Source organism: Syngnathus leptorhynchus, chromosome 9, assembly GCF_054491065.1.
Source record: "Syngnathus leptorhynchus isolate UIUO chromosome 9, UIUO_Slep, whole genome shotgun sequence".
NCBI lineage: Eukaryota > Metazoa > Chordata > Actinopteri > Syngnathiformes > Syngnathidae > Syngnathus > Syngnathus leptorhynchus.
Window position 1 is genome coordinate 12,200,170 of NC_141203.1, and position 22,331 is coordinate 12,222,500.

Genomic DNA, 22,331 nt, shown 5'->3' on the forward strand with positions numbered 1-22,331 from the left:
CATTGGCGGACAACAAAAAGGCAAAGCGAACAACAAGCTCCGTCGCAGACATGTTCGCCAAGGTCGTCACCGGCTTCGGCTTGCGGACCCGCCGCTGGATCCATGTGAAGACACGGCCGGCGGCTGAAGTGACGGGCCTGGCGGCCGAACCTCAGCAGCCTGCGCGCCGCCACGCATCGTCCACCTGCACCGGCGCTGTGTCGGGCGACGTCGGCCGGGTGAAAAGCATGGACGAGCTGGGCGGGCCGAGCTTCCTCAGCACGCTCAACTGGCTCTTCGTCAAAGGATACTTCAAGACCACGCAGCAGATGCAAGTAAGTAGGCCAGGCAGGTTTGTGTTCACGCCTCTTAATTTACATTTCATATTTTTTATTTATTTATTGTTGTTTTCTTGCTGTCCTCCGTTGGCCCCAAAATATCTAAGTAGGCTTGTTCAATCCTTGCTTTGGTTGCTAAGAAAGTCTGACGATTAAAAAGAAAGTCCGAATATTTGAAAACAAATGGAATGTTTGAAATGAAGTTGTAAGAAGAGGAAAAATATCAAAGAATAAAATCACCCCCCCCCCCTTCTCTCCTCCATCCATTGTGAGACAATGATGCAATTTGACAAGACAGTCCAAATCATTTATTTCAGCAACCTTCTACTCAAAACCTGACTCATTAAAACACAAATGGGTCTCTGCTTCCAGATCGAGCACAAGAAGCTGTACGGACCCCTATGGAAATCCACATACGGGCCCCTGGTAGTCGTCAACGTGGCCAGCGCCGAGCTCATCGAGCAGGTTCTGCGCCAGGAGGGCCGGCACCCGGTCCGTACCGACATGCCGCACTGGAGGCACTACCGAGAGGTGCGCAAGCAAGCCCACGGGCCCCTCACCGAGTGAGTCTCCACGTCTTGTTGTTTGGCGCGTTTCTGTTTTTCCTGTTTGACTCGTACCGTGACGTTTTCTCTATATGCAACACTCAAAACAGAATGAAGAAAACCAAAGTTGCCATGTTCAAGAAGATATTTTTTCATGATAAAGTGTGACTTTTATCCCCCAAAAACTCATTTGTAATATTAGAGCCTAAAGTTGTGATATGACTCTGTGATGATTAGCATGTTAGCTTTCAAGCTAACCTCTTTGATGTTTTTTTTAGGATCGGCGCCAATTGGCTGCGTATCCGCAGCATCCTGAATCCTCGCATGCTGAAGCCGAAACACGTCGTCTCCTACGCCGACACCATCAACCCGGTGGTGGGCGACTTTGTGGAACGACTCCGCTGGTTGCGTCTCAACAACAACAATGGCGTCACCGACCTGGTGCCCGACGTGACTGAAGAACTTTACAGGTTTGCTTTTGAAGGTACAAAAAAAAAAAACTATTTGCATTTTACTTTCCTGATATTTTCGTTTGTGGAAAATCAAAAGTGCTTGTGGCGTTTGTTTGAGGTATCTGCTCGGTATTGTTCGAGACGCGTCTGGGCTGCCTGGAGCAGGACATACCCGTGGAGACGCAAAAGTTCATCCACTCGGTGGGGGAAATGTTCCGGCTGTCTTCTATCGTCATCCTCTTCCCAAAGCGCTACTGGCCCTACTTACCCTTCTGGAAAAACTTTGCGGCCACCTGGGACCACCTCTTCAAATTCTGTGAGACCAACATCAGAAATACTTTTCGACCTTAGTTTTATTCGTGAAAATATTTTTCCGTGTGCACCTTTCATCGAGTTTGTCAATGATTACGTGTGCAGGGAGTAAAAATAGTGGATATTAGTAAATGAACACAAATGGGAGTTATTTGAGGACTCGGTTCTGGTCCGTGTCAACACACTGTTAAGTCTGTCATGACCTCCCTCAAGGTACAAAGTTCACCACCCACCCCAGCGCTGATAAAATGCAGTACAAATTAAATCCCACTGCACAGTTGCTCCCATTTTTAAAATGATTTTATGATTATGTATTATACGTGAATGTTTCAAACTCTACCTCAATGTTTCTCAACAAACGTTAAATGCGAATGTATTGAATTTAAAAAGGCAGGGATTCTTCATTGTACCGCTAGAGGGCGCCAGCTGCGCACCACATTTAAATAGGCTCCAAAATAATCGACATGATCAGGTATACAATTAAAGATAAAGAGAAAACAAAGTAGATCAAGCATTTACAGTGACCAATCAATAGAAAATTAAATATAGAACCAACCAATATGAACGAATATCAATTTAAATTAAATGACAATGAATACACCACAAGTACAAAACAAATTCAATTCGTCATAAAAAGTGTGTCTATATATTTCTTTTCTTTTCCGCTTTGTCAGTATGTCTGGGTGAAGTGTTTGCATATATGTGGTTGTTTTTGTGCAGCGGAGGAGCTAGTGCAGAAGAAGCTGGAGGAGCTGTCCAAGAAGGAGCAGGTGGATGGTGACATGGAGGGCGCCTACCTGACTCACCTGCTTCTCAGCCAGAAAATGAACCTCACCGAGATCCTGGGAAGCGTCACCGAACTCCTGCTGGCGGGGGTCGACACGGTCTCGCTCAAAGCCGACCTTTCGTTTAGCAAATGCTCTTCATCTTGCAATTGTAATTAATATGCATTCCAAGTCCTATTTATTACCATCTTCTTCTACTTCAGACATCCAACACCATTTCGTGGGCTCTGTACCATCTGGCTAAGGAGCCTGGTATCCAGGACCAACTCCACCGGGAAGTGTCGACTGTTTGTCCCGCCTCACGCGGGATGCCCACCGCCGAAGATATCACCCGAATGCCCTTCCTGAAGGCCGTCGTTAGGGAGACGCTGCGGTGAGAGTACCCGATGCTTCTTTTTCTGTTTTTTTTTTATTTTTTAAACCGCCACAATGTGTGTTGTCTGCATAGGCTTTACCCAGTCGTACCGGGAAACGCTCGCCTCACTGTGGAAAACGAGATTGTGGTGGGAGATCATCTATTTCCTAAAAGGGTGAGGCTTGGATCACACAAAGTTACGGCGCACACGACAACGGGTGGCTCTCGTCACATGTTGCGTTTACACTGATGTGAATGATGCAATCTGGATCAAATCTGGATTAGGATGGATTTGGCATTAAATTGCCAATTGCCATCTATCCGCTCAGACTCTGTTCCACCTGTGCCACTACGCCGTCTCCCACGACGACAGCGTTTTTCCCGAGCCGCATCGATTCCTGCCTCAGCGATGGCTACGGCAGGAGAACACCAAGCAGCAGCAACACCCGTTCGGATCGGTGCCTTTCGGGTTCGGGATCCGGGCTTGCCTGGGTCGTCGGGTGGCCGAGCTGGAGATGTACCTGCTGCTGTCCACGGTAAAGTTTCAAAGCACAGTTAGGGCTTCAAATTAGGGGTTGGAACTAAGTTCTCGTCTGGTTTCCAAAGCTGATCGCTCGCTTTGAGGTGAGGCCTGACCCCACCAGCACCGGACCCGTCAAACCTATCACCAGGACTTTGCTGTGCCCGGCCACGCCAATCAACCTCATCTTCAAGGACAGACAAGCGTGATGAGCAAAGGCTTGGTTCAGAAACACACAAACAAACACTTTTTGTGTGACACTTTGAATTAAGGCATGGCCTACATTGGACTTCAACTAATGGGATGATTGATCTTACTCTAAAATTAATCATTTGATCTCAGCGAGACGTTTGCACTGGTAAGAAAGATTTTTTTTTTGGTTTTTGTCTTTGTGTGTTTGCGCGTGCTACAAAATCTTTATTGTTGATGTGCTTTTATGATGCATTTAAGCAACAAAATGTATTCACGTACTGTGATGTTGTACATTGTTTGGAAAAAAAAAAAAAAAAAACAGACATGCACATATTTGGTCCATAATTAGAATGTCTTATTTGTCATACATTTGGTGAGCCCAGAAAAAAAACATTTTGAATTGTACATTTTATTTTTAGGAAGGAGCAGCCACTGGCACGCAGGTATTTTTAACTTTATTTTATTTTAGCATGGGGATGTGGTGCGTCTGATGATACACATCTTAAAATCCTACTTGTAAGATCTTGATTTCAAACTTTGACTTTAATTGAGTTTATTATTATGGTAAGGATGGCAGTGTACCTAATTTAGTGTCCCCTTGCTTATTCCGTCGAGCACACCAACCACATATAAACACGCACTACTGGTCACGTGGCATGTGATTTAACTAACTAAAAGACAACAAAAAAAACAAAGAAAGAGAGATACGTCAACAGAAGGGAGGAAAACTCCCACGCTCGTAATGTTTGTCAGTCGAATCGTTTTATGGACATTTATTTTTAACGAATATGCTTGGTGACGACAACGTTAGAACACTTCGGCGTAGTGGCGGAAAAGTCCTTTAAAAAGCGGCGCCAGGAGAACAAGAAAGACGACGAGAACGAGGAGGAAGAAAAAAAACAACAAAAAACCTGAGGGTGCTTTTTAGTTTTGGACTGACTGCACGCACCCCACCGCCAACATGAGCAAGGTAAAGCAAATGTTCACTTTGTTTTGTCTTTTTAGGGGGAAACAAATAATATTACTCGGTAGCTTTTCCTTTCATCCAAATCGTTTAGAATCGGAACTGCACGTCACTGTGATGTCTGACGAGAGTCATGATTTTATTTTAGAATACAAGGGACATAATATTCCGAGTTCTGTAAGAATGAGAAGCTATTTTACAGTTGAAATGCCCGTTAAATGCCTCATCGAGTCAAACCAAAATACTCAGTGGCTTTAACTTTGAATTTCCAATTGTTTGTCGAGTAATTGAACGCGGCACATTTCAACCTTATCGTTTTTGCTTCAATTTTATTATCAAGGCAACTTCCCCCCTTAATTTAATAGTTTTTCTTCCCGAAATGAAACGGGCGCAGTCTTTTATTTGTATTTTATTTTTTATTTTATTTTTATGATTTTTTTTTTTTTTTTTAAAAGCACGCACGATTTCAACATCCACGCACATGTACACCTCTTTGTATACATCTGATTACTTATCGGTGGTTTTGTTGACACTTTTTTCATTGAAACATTTTAGTCAAGTCTCCTCTTTCTGGTGGAGCGTTTACGTGTCCTCGCACAACTCTTACTGGTCACTGGGATGATGCAACACGAGGGTCCTTTGAACGCACACGTTCTTTTCTCCCCCATTCGTAAAGTTCCACTTCCGGTTCAAGACCCAACAACCTTGATGATTCTTATGCACTCTGACTTGAAAGGGATAAAAAAAAAAAAAAATAGTAGTAGTAAAAGATAAAGTTGATTTTTTTTTTAGACCATAATCTTAACAGACTAGCCATTATTAATTGGGAATAAAAGTGGTCATCTTAAATCTTCCATATCTATCTTCTTTATATATATATCATATATTCAGAGATGTTTCTTTTTAATAAACTGTTGCAAATCTAAAATAAGATTTTTTTCATTTGTATTAGAAACTTTGTGGGACAAACTACCCGGTCAGCATCTGCTTCATCGTCGTCAACGAATTCTGCGAGCGTTTCTCCTACTATGGCATGAGAGGTAACTCGAATATAAGCACAATCTCCTTTTTGCTGCAGAATAACAGTTAGGGTGGGGGAGTGGCTATAAAAGAACCATAACACCTGTCCAAAATGAGTGTCATTGAGATGACAGTTCGGGAAGTCGATTTAACGATGAGGGAGCGGCCCCTCATCACGTCCTGTGTGCCACGCGCGAGTGAATCAACACCGACTCGCATACGTCTTAGTCAGCACAACTGGTGCTGATATCCGTCCACAATGAAGTCCTCCTCCACGTTTGCCTCCTCGACACTCTCATTTTGCTTTGTGCTTGCTCATCAGCGGTGTTGACGTTGTACTTCTTGACCTACCTACGCTGGGACCATGACCTTTCCACGGCCGTCTACCACGCCTTCAGCAGCCTGTGCTACTTCACGCCCGTCCTCGGCGCCATCATCGCCGACTCCTGGCTCGGGAAGTTTAAGTCAGTAGGGAGGAGAACGCCATCTTCTCGTGATCTGGCCTTTTGTCTCGCTTACCCATTTGTACCCACCTGGCAGAACCATCGTCTACCTGTCCATGATCTACGTGCTGGGTCATGTGATCAAGTCGGTCGGCGCCATTCCTACGGTGGGAAGCAACACCGCGCACATGTAGGGACGCCCCGGAGACCAAATGGGACTGAGCCGCTCCGGCGATATTGATTGACAGTTCCTGTCCGTGTGTGTAGCTCTCTGTCCACGATAGGTCTGATTCTAATCGCCTTCGGAACCGGCGGGATTAAGCCCTGCGTGGCCGCCTTCGGGGGCGACCAGTTCCACGACAAGCATGTGAGTGGAGAAATTCAACTCTGGAATGAAGTCAAATGACGTTCAAACAGTCTTTGATAGACACACTTTTGAATTTTTTTTGCTGTCAGGCCACTGAGAGAATAAAATTCTTCTCCATTTTCTACATGGCAATCAACGCCGGCAGCTTCCTGTCCACCATCATCACGCCCATCCTGAGAGGTGAGTCTTGCCGCTCCACTCGTCTTGGTGTCACTGCTGCTGATACTCCGCCGCCCCCCCCCCCCCCCCACAGGAGACGTGCAATGTTTCGGCGGCGACTGCTACGCTTTGGCCTTCGGTGTGCCCGCCGCTCTCATGATGGTGGCGTTGGGTGAGCACTTCCTGTTTGTACGAAACGATTCATCCTTGATTACGTACATACATCAAAGCATAAAGTAAGAAAATAACGACAGCGATAGAACGTTTTGGCTTTCGGCCGGCCGAGCGGATGATCGTCAGCGGTTCTGACAGCGCGTGGCCGTCCTTCTGCACGGCTCGCCGCTCGCAGTCTAAACAGAATGTCCACAAAATAAAAGTGCGGCTTCAAAATATGCCGGGGGGGGGGGGGGGGGGGGCGAATTTGTGTTTGAAAATGATTAACAAACGGAACAGGTTTTAAATTCAATTCAACTAAATTAGATTCAATTCAATTGAATAAAAAAATATTTTATTTTATCATGTTTTTGTTTTGTTTTTTCTTGTAGTTGTGTTTGTATTAGGCAGCAGCCTCTATCGGCGAAATCCTCCACAGGGCAACATTTTGATGGAGGTCTGCAACTGCATTGGCGTGAGTTTTCTCTCGGTTAGAACTTTTTCCTCCCCGTTGTCAAGAATGCCATTGATTTTTTTTCTGCATTTGCAGTTTGCCATCAAGAACCGCTGGAGGAGGTCCAAGTACGAATCCAGCAGAGGGCATTGGCTGGACTGGGCCGAGGACAAGTACTCAGTACGACGTTTACATCATGCGAACTGCTCAACTTGCTTCTCAGCTGCTCAACTAAGTTCACAATTACAACAGTATTTAAAATTGTGTCAACAGAAGCGTCTGGTCATGGAGATCAAAATGGTTCTGCGGGTCCTGGTTCTTTACATCCCTCTGCCCATGTTCTGGGCTCTGTTCGATCAGCAGGTCCCGCAACCCGACTTGCGCGGATCAACAAGTCGACGCGAACGACACTAACGATGCTTTTTATTTTTTTATTGCAGGGTTCTCGCTGGACATTGCAGGCCACCAGGATGAACATGTCCTTTGTAAGTTTGTTGTTTTCTTCTGGTTCTATTCCATGTAATCATTGTCGGTTGTAACAATTTTATGAGCCAAATGGATCAGCCACACACGATTTCTCACTCGATGAACTTCCTGATGGATTGCTGAAGTTAAACTTTAATCGTTTATTGCTTTTCTTGATGTTCCATAACAGGGAGCCTTCTCCATCAAACCTGATCAAATGCAGGTGGGTGCTCACTCACACCTCTTGTGGATGAAAGTGGTATTACAGTTACCGCATGGTTGTTGTTGTTTTTTTTAAATTCACCTCATTTTCTGACAAAACGTTTGACCTTAAAATCAAAGTGACAAATTCTACATTTGAGAAAGAAGTCGTAAACTAAAAAGCAGATTGCAGCCTTTTTTAATTTTTGTTTTTTTCTCCTGTGCTAGACTCTGAATGCGATGTTGATTCTGGTGTTCGTGCCCCTGTTTGACTTGCTCATTTATCCGCTGGTTTCCCTCTGCAGAATCAACGTCACGTGAGTTCCTATCGTTACTTTTTCAATGCCGATATAAAAAAAAAATCACGTTTATTATGTTTCTCAGTCCTTTGAGGAAAATGGCCACCGGGATGATTTTTGCCGCGTTGGCGTTTGGTGCCGCCGCCTTGGTGGAGGTCCACGTGGTGGTACGTCAACAACAACCAATCAGAAATCAGGATGGAATTTTGGTTTTAACACGTTTTTGTGACAGTGAAGCAAATTACAATTGAAGAAGCGGGTGTGCTGCTTGTTGTAGAAAACTGTGGTTACACCAGCACCGGCAGGCAAGTGTCTGCTGCAGGTCTTCAACTTGTCCCCACAAGATGTCCGTCTTCAATTCCCCGAAGGCAATCCTTTTCCGGAGCCGCTGGCATATCTACAGGTAGCCAAAAAAAGAAAGTAAAACTGATTTTGTTTTCAAAATCATAGAACAAAACACGATCGATAGAATATATATAATAAGGTCATAGGAATTCAATTCTAAATAAATAAACAACTACAATGAATGACGAGCAGTTTTGTTTGTCAGGATCCTGGTGAGTACCTGACGCTGCCACTAGGGGCGCCCAGCACCAACGTGAGCTTGGAGGTCCGCTCCGAAGGCGCTGTCTCTCACTGCAACGTCACCTTTGGCCAGCAGGAGGCGTATAGTCTCATCCTGCACCCCTCCGACTCTGGAATACGCTGTAAACTGGTAAGTGAACACATTAGTATATATTTTTTACATCAAAAAAGTTTTTTTTTTTTCTCCCGCCAAGAAAATAGAGTATACCTTTTTTAATCTTTTTTTATATTTCATATAGTGAAAATGCATCAAATTGCAGGAATTGAGAATATTTTGAGATTTTTTTTTCTCCAAAGTCATGAGATGAGTCAGTCAATAATATTACAAGAGTAAATACACTTGTGGTTTGTCACTCTTCATGTAATTTTTATTTCTTTTTTTCAACAAGTAGTGAGTGATATAACAGCACTTTTCTGAGAAAACTCGACTCATGAAGACTCATTGATGTTTGTAATTCAGGTGAAGGACCACATCAAGAAAAACGACGAAGGAGCACCTCTCCTCAGGTCAGAAACGTGACAACATCGCCTGCCGTCTTGAGACAAGCTAAGCTAGCGCCGACCCGTACAGGTTCCTCAACACGCTGTCAGAGGCGGCCAACGTTACCGTGGGAGACGAGACGTTCCAAGCCGATGCCGATTACAGCGTCTCCGCTAACAAGACTGTCCACCAGGGAGAGTGAGTGGACATTGATGTCACTTCCTGTCTCATACATGAATGACTGCATCTTGCATCAGGTATCGCAAGGTGAGCTGCAGTTTAAAGTCAAAGACTTTAGACCTGGACCTCGGGCTCCTGGATTTTGGAGCTTCCTACACTGTGATCCTGCTGGAGGTAAGTCAGGACAAAGAAATCTTGTTCTTGGACACACACTCTGGAGATATTCGGGATTTTCTTTTACGCCTTCACAGAAATCTGGTCAGATAACGGCACACAAGATGGAGGACGTTCACGCCAACAACGTTCACATAGCCTGGCAGATCCCTCAGTATGTCCTCATCACCATGGGCGAAGTCATGTTCTCCATCACGGGCCTGGAGTTCTCCTACTCGCAGGTTTGGGTTCCAGTCCAGGTCTTGACTAGAACCAGGAAGCCAATCTGAAATGGTTTCTGAAAACGCTTGTCCTCGCAGGCCCCCGCCAACATGAAGTCGGTCCTGCAGGCCGGGTGGCTGCTCACAGTCGCTTTTGGGAACGTCATCGTCTTGATTGTGGCGGAGGGCGCCGGCCTTGAGCAGGTATTCTTCACCTTCAAGGGATGTTCAACTTATTACGCAATCTTTGACTTTTTCTTTTTCCCTCAAAACTGATTGTGTGCCCGTGTTGTTGCAGTGGAAAGAGTTCCTGCTGTTTGCCATCCTGCTGTTAGCCGTGTGCACGGTGTTCTCGGTCATGGCCCACTTGTACACGTACGTGAACGTTCAGCAACTGGATAAAATGTGCGCCAGCGGCCACGATGACGACGACAGCGACAATACCCTAGATGAGAAAAAAGATTTGGGGTCGAGCACCAAATTTTAATCCTTAAGTGCGGTCAGTATTTGAGACAAAAATAATCACTTGTTATTGTTAGCATGAAATGCTAATTGTAGATCTTACACACGTTTTGAATTTTTGGCGTCTCGGCTTCTTTTTCAGGATTTTTTTGTATAATGCTTCATCATTCAGCCTTACTGTGATCTTATTCTTTTCAGGGTTTTATGCACATTGTTGTCATCTTACAAAAAAATGTTTTAAATCAGTTTGCTACATTTTAAAAGACTATTTTCACAGGTTTATGGCTTTTTTACAAGCAAAAATGTCAGTTTACAACTTTTTTTCACAGACAAATACTAATTTAAGTTTTTAACTGTTTTGTTCTGAATTCCAGATGTTCCTTGCGGTCTCGTCAGTTTGCTTGTATTTAATTCCTGATTTCTGTCAGTCTCTGTCGACTAGTTCTATTTGTGACTGAAACCTTTGCGCTAGTTTCGTATTTTTTATTCGATAAGCCTTATTTGCTTTTTTTGTTGAATAAATACTTTTTTTTGTAACTCCTGAACTTCGGTCGAACTGAAATCAACAAGACTAGACTTGACTGAAAGCTTCACACGTTGTCGCGTCGTCATTATGACAGTTGTCTGCCGTACTCGAGACGTCGCTAGGCAACGAACATGTTTACATGTGTAAAAGGCCATTACAATGAAGAATGTGACGACAACACGGACAAACAAAGCGCTTTGATTGGATTAGTGTCGGCGAGGCGCTGATTTATGGGGCCCATCTTTCATTTTGACGCCGCCTCATTTGCATCAAGGTAAGAGCGCTCGGCCATCGGCGATTGTCGATTTTCGGAGTGATGGTTTCCTCTGTTTGTCCAACAGGAGCTGGGTAACCATGGCGACCACGTCTGGATGAAGCAGACAGTCCAGAAGGTCGTCAGTGCCCACGGGCGCCTCATCCATCTTATTGGGACCGTCTTCGCCGTCGTCGTGGAAAGGTTGTGGGAGGCGGGGGACAGGAAGTAGACATGGCCCAAAGGGGACGTCACTTCGCACGCGCCCGCCGGAGTCACGCTTTTTCGGGTGGGGAGTGTCTTTGCTTTCCAAAGTGGGTTTGATCTTCTGTTGCTGAACACAGGCCTGCAAAGCCAAGTTGATGTAGTGCATGTTGTCACTATGGGATGTCACGCCCTCCTGTGGACACGATGAGGTACAGAAATATCAAAATCAATCCCAAACATTTTATAAATGAAAGATGTTCTTTCAGTTAGTTTTCATTTTTTAAGAAATTTATCTAAATTGTAACTTTTTTTTTAGGCCTAATTGGCACGCTAACCTCCGTGGGGTTGAGCCAGGACCCGGCGTCGTCGTCGCCCTGCGTGCTCTTCATGGCGCACATCACCGCCCTGGTCACGGCCTCGCCCACGCGCGCCACGTGGTCGTCGTCCTACGCAACAATCGGTTCATCGATCACCCAATCGACTAATTGTTACAATTTTGCGTGGCTCACCAACTCAATCCAGGAATTGACGCTGACGGTGACGGCATCTAGAGACTCCACGTAATGCCACCAGTGGCGGGGCACGAAGAGAACCTGACCACAAAAAAAGGCTTACTCTGTAATTGGATGCACATCCTCTTTAAGCCACTAGAGGGCAACATTGAGACGCTGATGACAGGTTTGAAGCCTATTGATTTTCTGTCCACATCTACTTGTGGCCTCATTTTGTCAGAGAGGCAAATGCTAAAAAAAAAAAGTTGTTATGATGGCTGGTGAGTCAGTCACTTAATTAAAAAGACCTCAACGTGACCCAGTCCACTTTTTACCCTGTCAAGGTGGCGGCCTTGATAAAACAACGCATCACACGGACCTGTCCAGGCAACAGGGTGACGACGTGCGCGCCGGCGTGCCGGAAGGCGGGAAAGCTGCGGAGGTCCGGACGCAGGACGTTGACGCGGCTGAACACGCTGGACTCCTCGTACGGGATCCTGCTCGGGTACATCTTGGACGTGTCCTCCGGAGGGAACAGGAGCCAGCGCTTCCTGTGTACAAACACAGTGAAAACAAGTGAGCAAACAGGAGGACACTTCTTGGGGTGTGAGTGTGTGTTTGGGGATGGAAATCGGCCACATCAACTGGGTCTTACCGTCCTTGTACCTGCAGCACCAGGTTGCAGCCGTAAGAGTCCAGGTGGCACGGCGTGTTGGCGCCCTCTGTGCCGATCCACAGTGTGCTGTCTTTTCCGTTACGGCCTTGGAACCCGAACGCCTCCCACTTTACATCCTGTCACGCACACAGACACGTGGACTTCTGAATTCATTAGCTCACACAAAAGCGGTTCTGGCTAAATGACGGACCGGTCAATGTCGCTCCAAGGCACATTTCAACATAATGTCATTTACTCGCCCGACATCATAAAAAAATTAATCTGCTCGATTAAATGTTGCCGTGTGTCTGTGAGGCCACTTTAATGTCTTTATCTGCAGGAAGAAGCTGGTCGTTTTAATTGAAAATGTCAAAAAAAAGAGATTGAGCGAGAAAAGGTAGGATTACTCGGCGTCATCCCGTTCACATCCCGTCGCCACCTGGAGCTTTTTTTTTTTAATAATGAGGAAATAACAAAATGTAGTTGTATACCTTGTGTCACATTCTCATTGTTATTCATACAGTGTTTTGACTTTGTCATATGGTCTTCAAGGAGTTCCTGCATATAATGTCTGCCTGTACACACGCTCATAAAGAGAAGAGCAGTCAAAAGAGCCGAGACCTTCGGCAAGGCCAACATTTTTCATTTGCATCTGAGCGTCGCAGTCAAACCACTGCACTGGGCAATCACAAAGACTTAACGTCCACAGGGAATTTTATATCTATTTTAAAAAAAAAAACTTGCGTATATCTCCTCACACTTGCAGCCTTGGCAGAAATAATAAAGCTCTGTATACCTCAAACACGTCGGGCTGGTGTGCAAACATCTTGGCGATGTACTTGTAGTCGGCGTAAGCCCAGAACTGAAACCGTGGGTAGCCACGGAAAGCTCCCACATCCTCCTCTGTGTCGCCTTTTAACCAGCTGAGAAACTGACTCATGCTTGCTTCCACATAGCAACATTGAGTTTCAAACTGAGGCACTGTGGAAACAAATTGATGTTGTCATGCATGTAAACTGTCTATTTGTTTCCTCCATTGTTTCCTTCTTACAGTTTGTCTCCTCTTTTCTTCCCAGCCGAAATCGGATGGTTCTGTCGCCGAGACGTTCCCGCAGGTTCTCTACGGTCCACCCGAGGACGGGCCAACCGTGTGTCATGTTCAGGAAGACGGCGGGCTGCTGCAGACGAGCCACAATCTTCTGGGCCTCTCCTGGACCAAAGGCTGGGACGTGGGTGGTACCAGCGTCCATGGCCTGGAACACATGGTGTTCAGTGGGTTTTAAGTCAGGGTTTTTATTGTTTCATCATCAAACATGATGGTAACACACATTTATTTAGGAAGCGTGACCATGGAATGGTGAATCTTATGTCTCCTCTAAACGAACATTGTTGCATTTTGTTGACTTCTGTCTTCACCCTCTCACACTTATTTGGTTCCTTAACAGGGGCTATAAAGATTTATGAAGTGCCAAAAGGTGCTGTTATTGATTTGTGCTCTGTCCCCTCTTAAACTACAAACCAGGTCCATATAATTGCACTTGATGACGTTACCAAAGCTTGTTAGCGTCAAAATTACCTAGATCACATCTAGCTTCATTTTAAAAGTCTCAATATTTACACCGTATACGTTAGCTCGCTGAGTCGCTGGGGAAATATTAGCTTTTGAAAATAAATAGGAAACGCACCGTTCATAACACGTGCAGTGAAGCTGTGGGCGGAAGTAAACAAAGCTCACATGACCACGACTCAACGTGACGTATTCGTTTTCAATTCGCCCGTCACGCGCTGTGGCTGTGAAACTACTCCATTTTGGCTCCGCGTCAGGACCGCCGCCGCAGCACGTAAAGTGGCCATGGAGAGCTAAAATGGCGGCTTACGAGCCTCAGTTTCCGTCCCGGAAACCAGAGTGATTGCGCATGCGCAGTCACGTTCTGTAGTCGTCGGTTGTTGTGTTATTGCCAGCGACTAGAACCGAATGTACTCAACGTTCTCTGCCGACTAAGACGACCACGAAAAGGCAGAATTGACCCAGAACTGAGCTCACGGTGATCCACCATGGGTGCCGTTTCGAGCACCGAAGCCGAGAGGGAGCCGCTTCTCGTGCCGACCCACGCCGTGGCGAGAGCTCCGCCGCCAGTCAACGGCCGTGTGTACGGCCGAAGATGGCTGGTCCTCAGCCTGTTCTCCCTACTGGCCCTGATGCAGGGAATGGTGTGGAATTTTTGGGGGCCTATCCAGAACTCCGCCGCCCATGCGTTCGGTTTCACCAAGTCCGACATCGCGGTCCTGGTCCTGTGGGGTCCGGTGGGCTTCATCCCGTGGTTGCTGTTTATGTGGCTGATGGATAAAAGAGGTAAACTCGAACAAGTATCGATATGTTGAAATAAACCACGTGATCCATCGAGTTGGTACACATTATGCGCGTATTGTATTTTCTTAGCAAGTAAAACAAAGGCTGCTGTTTATCTCCATTACCTTTATCACTATCGGTAACGTGTAGCCTCAAAGTCGTTCAATTCACTTTTGAACTTGACTGCATGTCTTCTTGATCTCCAAAGTAACAAAGTACATCGTATAGAGTTTTAAAATAATGATGTTTCCTTCTTGATATGATAAATATTGGTTGATATGCTCAACAAAGAACGTATGAGTTCCAATAGGTCATTGTGAGTTCAATGCAGTGTTATGTATTCAATCAGGGCCGTAGCATCTTAAATAACTTTACGAACTTGCCTTCCATTTATTTCCCTGATGAGACACCGGCATCATGTGTTGACACGTTTACAAGTAGAGACATTGTCGGTTGTTAGCACATTTTCATTTTTGACTGTGACTGCCATGTGACTGATTTGCAGACTTGCCTAACTTTTCTTCATGTGACAGTGAAGTCAGGTCAGACACGGAGAAGAAGAAAGACAGCTGACAAGTTGGGAAAGCCGCATATTTGGCACTTCACTTTACTGCGAGTGGACTTGGCCGTGTGGTTAATTGGGTTAGTGGGGTTGAGAACCTTGATCAACTCCAGACACTTTGTAATTGTTGTCTCACGCACGCTCGCGCAGGTTCGGTGAGTCACTCTGATGCAATTTTGTTTTCCAAAACGGTGTGGACGCGATATGTTTACGTACAGTTGGATGAAACAGTATTCAGTAAAAAAAAAAAAAAACCTAAATATTTGGTAAGGAAAAAAAATGAAACGATAGCGATATTAGACACAAATATTTATTGACAGGACAATACTTCAAATGTTAGAAAATGAGACAGAAATATAAATCTATAGTTTCATTGCCATGTTTCAGAAAAGTCTGTCCCCTGTCTACAAAACAAGATGTGAGTTTGTTGTCGGAATGCTGTTAAGTGCTCCTTGTGCCACTCGCGTTTGGAGGGTCTCTTCAAGTTATTCCACTTCACCTCGCTCTCGAGGGTCTCGTCGAGCCGTTCAAGTCGCAGAGAAAACAAAAAAAACTAAAGACACTTATGACTACTTTAAAGGCAGCGTCAACATTTTCCGCCAACTAAAAATCTAATATTTGCAAATGGCCTATTTGAGGTTCACATTTACAACGCGGAGGTCTGTGGACTCTGTCGGTCTGACGATGTTCTGTCCGCAGGTCTTCGGGCGTCCCTCCTGCTGTCGGCCTTCTTAATGCTGCTGGGGGCGGTGCTCCGCAGCATCCCGCTGACGGACCCGCCTCTCCGCCGCTGGTAAGAAATTATGACCATAAAGCAGTTGGCCTCGACCCGTCAGTTTGGCCAAATCAAGGTCAGAGCGGGTGTGTCGGTTCCACCTGCCGCCGCAGGATGCCATTGACCTCAGCGTGACGCCAGGACAAGGTGGCCTTGTAGCGACAGATTGCGCGATAACAAGCGAAAACGCTGACAACCTTCATTTGGGAACGGGTCGCCGACTCGGGGCGGCCCACTGAAGTGTAGACAAAGCAGTCGTTAATTAAAGATGCGCTAAGAGACAAAATGGCGAGGAATAACACAATAACGGTGCCGTCAAATCTTTTTGTGTTGTGATCGTTTTGAGTTTGGTGGTAAAAGTGGCATCGTTGCGCTTTAAAAAGACAATCGTTGTGTCTTTGGCCAAAAATATGTCGCTATTTTGCCACGATTTGCCCTTCCAAATGTCAACGTGACTGACTGGGGTCATGAGCAGGTGCAGCGTTCACCAGTAGATGTCGCTGTAACAGAGACAAAAAGATTTGCTGCTAGCGCCTTTCACCCAAAAGATCTAACCTCATTTTGAATTTTTCTCGACGTTGCAGGTTAATCCACGGCGGTCAGCTCCTCAACGGTTTAGCCGGTCCCACCATCATGAGCGCCGGCCCCTTCCTCTCCACCACGTGGTTCGCCCCGGACCAGCGGGCCACCGCCACCGCCGTGGCCTCCCTCTTCTCCTACCTGGGCGGGGCCGCCGCCTACGTGGCGGGACCCCTGATCGTGCCCGCCCCCAACGGCACCCAGCCGGCGGGCCACCGGGTGTCGGCGGCGCCGCCCGCTTTAGACGGCGCCATCCGGGAGAAGATCCAGCTGCTTATGTATGCGGGTAGGTACGAGTCGCCCGAGATCGATTGCGCTTCTGCGCCGCGTCGCGGGACGAATGCGATCAGAGTAACGCGAGGGCAATTTTGAGGCCCCACATGCAGACAGCTGGAAGAAAAATGGAATTTTGGGAGTGTCATGCTTAAATGATTTCGAAAATTAAAAGCATGTGGCGCTGTCAGAAGATGGAGGCTGACGTTTCTTCCACTTTAATTCCACGTCACTCATTCTAAGTTCTGGAGGTCGCTCGTCACTCGGAGAACAACAACAACAACGAGAAAGCAATTTTCACTGGATCTTTTTCCAAGCAAATATTTGTCCTCTTCCAGAGCTGTCCGCCATCGCCGTGCTGTTTGTGGCCGTGCTGTTGTATTTCCCCTCGCGGCCGCCGCTTCCCCCCAGCGTGGCCGCCGCGAGCCAACGGCTGAGCTACAGGAGCAGCATCTGCAGACTGCTCAGGTGAACAAACACACCAACCCTCCAAAATCATTTGTATGCATTTGGAATATCTGGCGTCTTAAGTAGAACGTGACGACGACAGAGCCTGTTGAATTTGACGGAATCTTTAATCTAAGCCCCTCGCCATCTGTTGAGGGTCTAATCAAAGAGATCTTCCCCTCCTGATAAATTAGAGCGCTCCATGTGGGTCACATATCGCTCTACCCAGCTGACGTACGTGGTTCTGAAACATTTTTAAAGGGCTGCTTTTTTTTTTTGCGAGAAGGCGCCATCGCCCGAGGTTTGGGCCGTGGATCAAAGCGGCGGAGATGCGCGATGGCAGCCTGTGAAAAAATACCTTCGCTGCGGGCCCAGTGGGCTCAGGCGCCTTTGGATGAATGACCAAGTTGATCCTCATCCTTCACACAAAGTTAGGCCAAGCTTATCCGGGTCATCCAGCTTCCGGGCACCCTTTTATCTCGGTCGGACAGCATCGAGCCTCCGAGTGGCTGTTTTTGAGGTTGCCTTTTTTTTTTTTGGGACTGCTCTCGATAGACTGACTTACCAAATGTTGTTTTCTTAACCGAAAGTGGCTTTGGGCTCTGGATTTGTCAGTCAGCATCAGTTCACTTTAACACCGGCGCACAAACAAGCAGATGCTAGTTAGCCGCTAGCTAAAGAAAACCGGGACGCCTTTCCGTCTGGTGGAGCCGAACGTGTCATCAGCTAAGTGCCGTTCGTCCTTGACGGACCCGAGTGGAGATCAATGCATCACAAGTGACAAGGTTCAAAGCTAAAGTGATTACAGAGGGGAGGGGCGGGAGGGGGGGGGGCGCCACGGGGCCCCGGCGATGGTCTCATCAATTCCGTAGCTCCAGCCTGTTTCCGTCTTTGATTGAAATGAAACCATAACTTTCCGCCCCCTGTCGCCACGTCGGGCCGCGTAATTAAAACGCTGCATCGAACGGAAGCAGGGGCCCGGCCGGGATCACGTCGAGGCTCACGTCCGACCGACCGACCTTTGCTCGCCGGCCGAATCGTGCTGTCATCCATCCATCCATCCATCAAGCGAGCAAACGTGCTAACGGGCATTTAGCATTTCAAAGATGCGCGGGTTTTGCATGTCGAGATGGTCCGCGTTTGCCTTTCACCTCGGTCTGCCTGCAGCATGACAATGAGGTGGGCGGAAGGTTGGGGGGGGGACCAAAACAAGAAGTGTGTGTTACCCGTACGCTTTGACTGTGTGTGTGGATTTGAGCGCCTTCTGGAGCCGCCAGCTCACAAGCGTGTCGTCGCCTGAAGCCGTTTTGCCTCAGTCGGCCGGCAACTGTCCTATGTCTTATTTGTCCACTTTCATTTTGGATGTGAATCCGCCGCAGCCATCTTAAAACGGCTCAAGTAGAAGATGGGCTCGTTTTTTTTGTGTGAATGATTTCTTTTTTCAGCCCTCCTCGCCGCTCTTCCGGTTTCGGATGGGAACATTTGCCTTTAACGTAACACCGACGCAGACGTTTGTCCTTTAGCAGTGCGTGTGGTCGTGCAGAACAACTCGCACGCTCAGCAATTTGACAAATGATGATTTTTTTTATTTATTTTTTTTGGTGCATCCCGCAGTAACTTCCGCTTCCTGATGATTGCGCTGGCCTACGCCGTGCCCACAGGGGTGATCGCCGGCTGGGCGGGCGTCCTTGACATGATCCTCACGCCAGCCAAAGTCAGCCAGGTACGTGTGCTCGCCACACACACACACACACACACACACACACACACACACACACACACACACATACACACACACATACACACACTCAGACATGCAGACACTTTAGTTTTAATACAACAAATAACTCCTGATGTTTCGCTGCCTCGGGTTTTTTTTTTTTGTCACAATGTTGGGTCACCGCTCGACGTTTTCAATCTTGCCGCCGCCTCGGAGAACAATTTGCGAGCCAAGTGGCGGTCGTCCACTCCGTGTGTGTGTGTGCGCGTGCGTGCGTGCATGACAATGAGGCAACAAAACTGCCTTTTCCGCTCCATTTGCCACACTTCAAATTTCGATAGGCCTGAGACACGGAGAAGCTCTCGGCGTGAAAGGGATCATTTCTTTTGTTTGGCATTGTATTTTGAACCCAGAAAGATTCGCAGTCGTTCTTCCGGCTTTGTGTTTCGTGGCAGGAGTCAGCCCAGGCTCTTTTCGCGCGGTAAAAGCGCCAATCCGTTTGCCGTCGTTCGACGCCCGTCCCCGCTTTCCTCCATCCGTTGACATTGTCCACTTGAAAATATTTTGCCAGCCTTCAATTTTGCTGCGGCTTCCCGAAGCGAGGCGTCCCCCCCCGTCCAAGGTGCAGTTCACGTTGAACGCGCTCGCCTCGAGCGCCTCTCGGATGGGATCACGTTCCGCACACTGCGACTCACATCGAACACCTTGCACCCAAACGGTGTTAACCATGACAGCACCGCTGCCGCTCAAGTCGGTCGGGGAAACACACACGCACGCACACGCACACCCCAGGCGGCTTGAAGTGGCGCCGTTCGCGTTTTCCCAAGTTTGCCAGCATAAGATTGGTATTACGTGCGCCGTAGCCTGAGGCCGATGCAATTAGAGTTTGGCATCCCGGCTTTCCGTCTCACAGGATACATTTCATCAATTGGATACGTTGTCGCAGATCCTAACGAGAGGCGTCCTGACAATAATTGCTCGTCGTTTGAAAAGTATCCCCCATAGCACAGCCAAACGGCAAAACACAGCCATTTGGAATCAAACTTGCTTCTGATTGTTAAGATGATCATTCAAAGCAAAAGGAACAAAATATTCAAACTGGTTTCTTGCCCGTCAGGTGGATGCGGGCTGGATCGGCTTCTGGTCCACGGTTGGCGGCTGTGTCTTCGGGGTGGCCATGGCCAGGTGACTTCCCCTTTCAAATGTGCCTTGAAATATTTCAATTCGTGTGTCATTATTAGAATTGCAAATTGTCTTCACTTTGCTATGACTGCAATGCGGCCCGCGAAAAAAATGAGTTTGACACCCCTGATCTAGTGGAAGGGACTTTTTCGGAGAGATATCGCTAATAAAGGAAGTTTGTTGTTGTTGCAATGAAATGAACTCGACTCCCGCGGACAGCGAGAGCGTCCGACGGCGTGCGCCTCCATCAGTTAGCCGTAAGCTTCTTATGGATTTGCTACACGCCGTGATCCTCTCAGCAATGAAATCAGGAATTGAAATGAAGCCCCCAGCTTAAAAGCTCTCTTGTGCTGCTCATCTTGTTGGCAAGACAATCTAGGGTAACATTCACACCAAAAAGTTCCCGTAACTTTTACTTCTTGCTATTTGCAGTCCCGAATATATCTAGCTATAGATAGACAGCGATAGATATTAGCTTCTTTTTTTTTTTTGCTCTTTTTTGGAGCGCCTCCTCTTTGGTTAGAGAGCGGCGCGTCTCATCTTCCGCTAGCCGGCGTCTCGCGGGGACGGCGCGCTAGCCGTTAATGATCTATGACGCGCAAAAAGACAAGCGAGACTCCTAGAGCGCCGTTTTCTCGGCGAAGACGAGCGCTGTCGCTTGTTTAATGACGGGAGAAATTAGGGCCAAGCGAGTCATCCATTTTTAACGCTTAGTTCCCGTTTATTAGTCAGGACAAATTTAATTATTTTTTTGGGAATCCCCCTGTAGAAGTTTTTCAAAAGGCATCTTAAGGCTGCCTTGCTGGAATCCCTGGTTTGCTTTTTAGGTTTGCCGACTCCATCCGGGGGATGCTGAAGCTGATCCTGGTTCTGATGCTGGCCGGGGCCTCGCTGTCCTCCACCTGGTTTACGCTCACCTGCCTCAGCAGGCTCACGCACCTCCCCTCCAACGCAGGTACAATGAGCGCTAATGTCGCTAGCGGTGGTCCCCCGTGAACGTGTTGCTTTTTCCCTCCCTCCATCCCTCCCGGCAGCCATCTTGTACACGTCGTGCATCCTGGTGGGCATCTTCATCAACAGCAGCGTGCCCATCTTCTTCGAGCTCTTCATCGAGACGGTGTACCCGGTCCCCGAAGGCATCACCTGCGGCGTGGTCACCTTCCTGGGCAACCTCTTCACCGGAGTGCTCCTCTTCTTCCTCACCTTCTACTGTACAAGTGCGACGGCCTACCTTTTCAAATTTCCTATCCTGCCTCCCTTATCACCCTTTTTAATTCCTAGCAATGTACCCACTTCACCCTCCCTCCCTCCCTCCCTCCCTCCAAGATGAGTGTGGCGCTTGTATTTAAAAAAAAAAAAAATCCTCAGGGTGACGCCGGCCGGCTCTTCACTTTAGAAACAATCAACCTGCTCCATGAACTCCCCTCGATGGCCATCTTAACCCCGCGGCGGTCACGTTGGGCCTCACGTGACCGGGACCGCCGGCGATACCTCGCCGCCCTTCCCTTTGCTCCCGTGGCCCTTTTATTTCTCGCGGTTAAGCCACTGCGCCTCGGCCCGAATACAGAGCAGCGCCGAGGATTGGCAGGAAGTGGAGGCGGTCTAGGTGTTGTGCTGCTGAGCACGCGGCATAATTGCGGCGCTTCCTTAGAAGATTCTTCTACATATTCCGTATTATTTTGACAAAGTTTTGCGGCATGTGTGAAGTGAGCGACGTGGAGCTGCCTCCAAAAGACTGCAGAGGTCTTCAAAGATCTCCGATGGAGAGAGTTCACTCCCTCCCTTGCTCGCTCTCCTGTGAGAGCTCAAATGCTTTTTTATTTTTTCCTTCTCTTCCCTCCCTGGAAAATCTTTGAGAGAAGCGTCAATCGTTTGTATTCATGTGAATTTTTGTGCGTCAGAAGCACATAACAAAAACCTGTCACATGGTCATGTGTCAGATCTTTTTACCTGACTTGCATGGAGCTATCAGCCAACCTAATTGACCTTTCTGACCAACCATGGTTCTTAGCTTTTCCACCTCACCTACTAACCCACACAATCTTCTTTTGCTTTCATTTGCTACCTTTATCCAACCTTAATCTTGTTTTGTGTGCCTCCACAGAGTTGTCGTGGCTGAACTGGTGTCTGACGAGCTCGTGCATCTTCAGCCTGGTGCTCATCTTGTTCTTCCGCGAGTCGTACGACCGCCTCTACCTGGACGTCTTTGTCTCCGTTTAACGGGAC

At 47.3% G+C, this 22,331-nt stretch overlaps 4 protein-coding genes across 10 annotated transcripts in view; 3 read left to right on the plus strand and 1 right to left on the minus strand.

The window, feature by feature from the left end:
* Nucleotides 1-21: 21 nt before the first annotated feature.
* cyp27a3 (cytochrome P450 family 27 subfamily A member 3) lies at nucleotides 22-4,421 on the plus strand. The gene is made up of 10 exons (XM_085920811.1): nucleotides 22-314; nucleotides 690-880; nucleotides 1,141-1,346; nucleotides 1,433-1,630; nucleotides 2,347-2,510; nucleotides 2,615-2,784; nucleotides 2,860-2,941; nucleotides 3,096-3,302; nucleotides 3,373-3,921; nucleotides 4,290-4,421. The coding sequence occupies exons 1-9, from the start codon at nucleotides 51-53 to the stop codon at nucleotides 3,493-3,495; spliced, it is 1,605 nt and encodes a 534-aa protein (XP_085776937.1). The 5' UTR covers nucleotides 22-50; the 3' UTR covers nucleotides 3,496-3,921; nucleotides 4,290-4,421.
* On the plus strand, nucleotides 4,299-13,550 carry slc15a2 (solute carrier family 15 member 2). 7 transcript variants are annotated; one of them, XM_085920807.1, is made up of 26 exons: nucleotides 4,299-4,448; nucleotides 5,395-5,482; nucleotides 5,785-5,926; nucleotides 6,003-6,095; nucleotides 6,173-6,272; nucleotides 6,362-6,452; nucleotides 6,526-6,603; nucleotides 6,977-7,059; nucleotides 7,135-7,401; nucleotides 7,479-7,523; nucleotides 7,694-7,726; nucleotides 7,933-8,021; nucleotides 8,089-8,170; nucleotides 8,281-8,406; nucleotides 8,554-8,718; nucleotides 9,049-9,095; nucleotides 9,160-9,267; nucleotides 9,327-9,423; nucleotides 9,501-9,644; nucleotides 9,723-9,827; nucleotides 9,922-10,885; nucleotides 10,953-11,068; nucleotides 11,209-11,280; nucleotides 11,388-11,749; nucleotides 11,907-12,138; nucleotides 13,294-13,550. In XM_085920807.1, exons 1-21 carry the CDS (start codon nucleotides 4,440-4,442, stop codon nucleotides 10,108-10,110), a joined length of 2,181 nt encoding a protein of 726 aa, XP_085776933.1. In that variant the 5' UTR covers nucleotides 4,299-4,439; the 3' UTR covers nucleotides 10,111-10,885; nucleotides 10,953-11,068; nucleotides 11,209-11,280; nucleotides 11,388-11,749; nucleotides 11,907-12,138; nucleotides 13,294-13,550. The 7 variants fall into 7 exon arrangements, with proteins under 7 accessions (XP_085776933.1, XP_085776932.1, XP_085776928.1 ...); XM_085920806.1 differs by having other exon boundaries at nucleotides 9,922-11,068; XM_085920802.1 differs by having other exon boundaries at nucleotides 10,953-11,280.
* On the minus strand, nucleotides 10,098-14,589 carry hspbap1 (hspb associated protein 1). Its single transcript, XM_085920810.1, has 8 exons — nucleotides 13,903-14,589; nucleotides 13,269-13,470; nucleotides 13,014-13,198; nucleotides 12,218-12,354; nucleotides 11,942-12,113; nucleotides 11,581-11,664; nucleotides 11,407-11,517; nucleotides 10,098-11,264 (listed from the first exon to the last, which is right to left on the minus strand). The coding sequence occupies exons 2-8, from the start codon at nucleotides 13,465-13,467 to the stop codon at nucleotides 10,881-10,883; spliced, it is 1,272 nt and encodes a 423-aa protein (XP_085776936.1). The 5' UTR covers nucleotides 13,468-13,470; nucleotides 13,903-14,589; the 3' UTR covers nucleotides 10,098-10,880.
* The window catches only part of slc49a4 (solute carrier family 49 member 4), a 9,239-nt gene continuing 930 nt past the window's right edge, over nucleotides 14,023-22,331 (plus strand). The window contains exons 1-9 of the mRNA XM_085920809.1: nucleotides 14,023-14,570; nucleotides 15,829-15,922; nucleotides 16,489-16,769; nucleotides 17,095-17,224; nucleotides 18,818-18,926; nucleotides 20,041-20,108; nucleotides 20,933-21,060; nucleotides 21,140-21,322; nucleotides 22,210-22,331. The exon at nucleotides 22,210-22,331 is cut by the window's right edge and continues 930 nt beyond it. Coding sequence (XP_085776935.1) covers nucleotides 14,273-14,570; nucleotides 15,829-15,922; nucleotides 16,489-16,769; nucleotides 17,095-17,224; nucleotides 18,818-18,926; nucleotides 20,041-20,108; nucleotides 20,933-21,060; nucleotides 21,140-21,322; nucleotides 22,210-22,325 — 1,407 coding nt within the window. The 5' untranslated portion in view covers nucleotides 14,023-14,272 and the 3' untranslated portion in view covers nucleotides 22,326-22,331. The remainder of the gene's footprint in view (nucleotides 14,571-15,828; nucleotides 15,923-16,488; nucleotides 16,770-17,094; nucleotides 17,225-18,817; nucleotides 18,927-20,040; nucleotides 20,109-20,932; nucleotides 21,061-21,139; nucleotides 21,323-22,209) is intronic.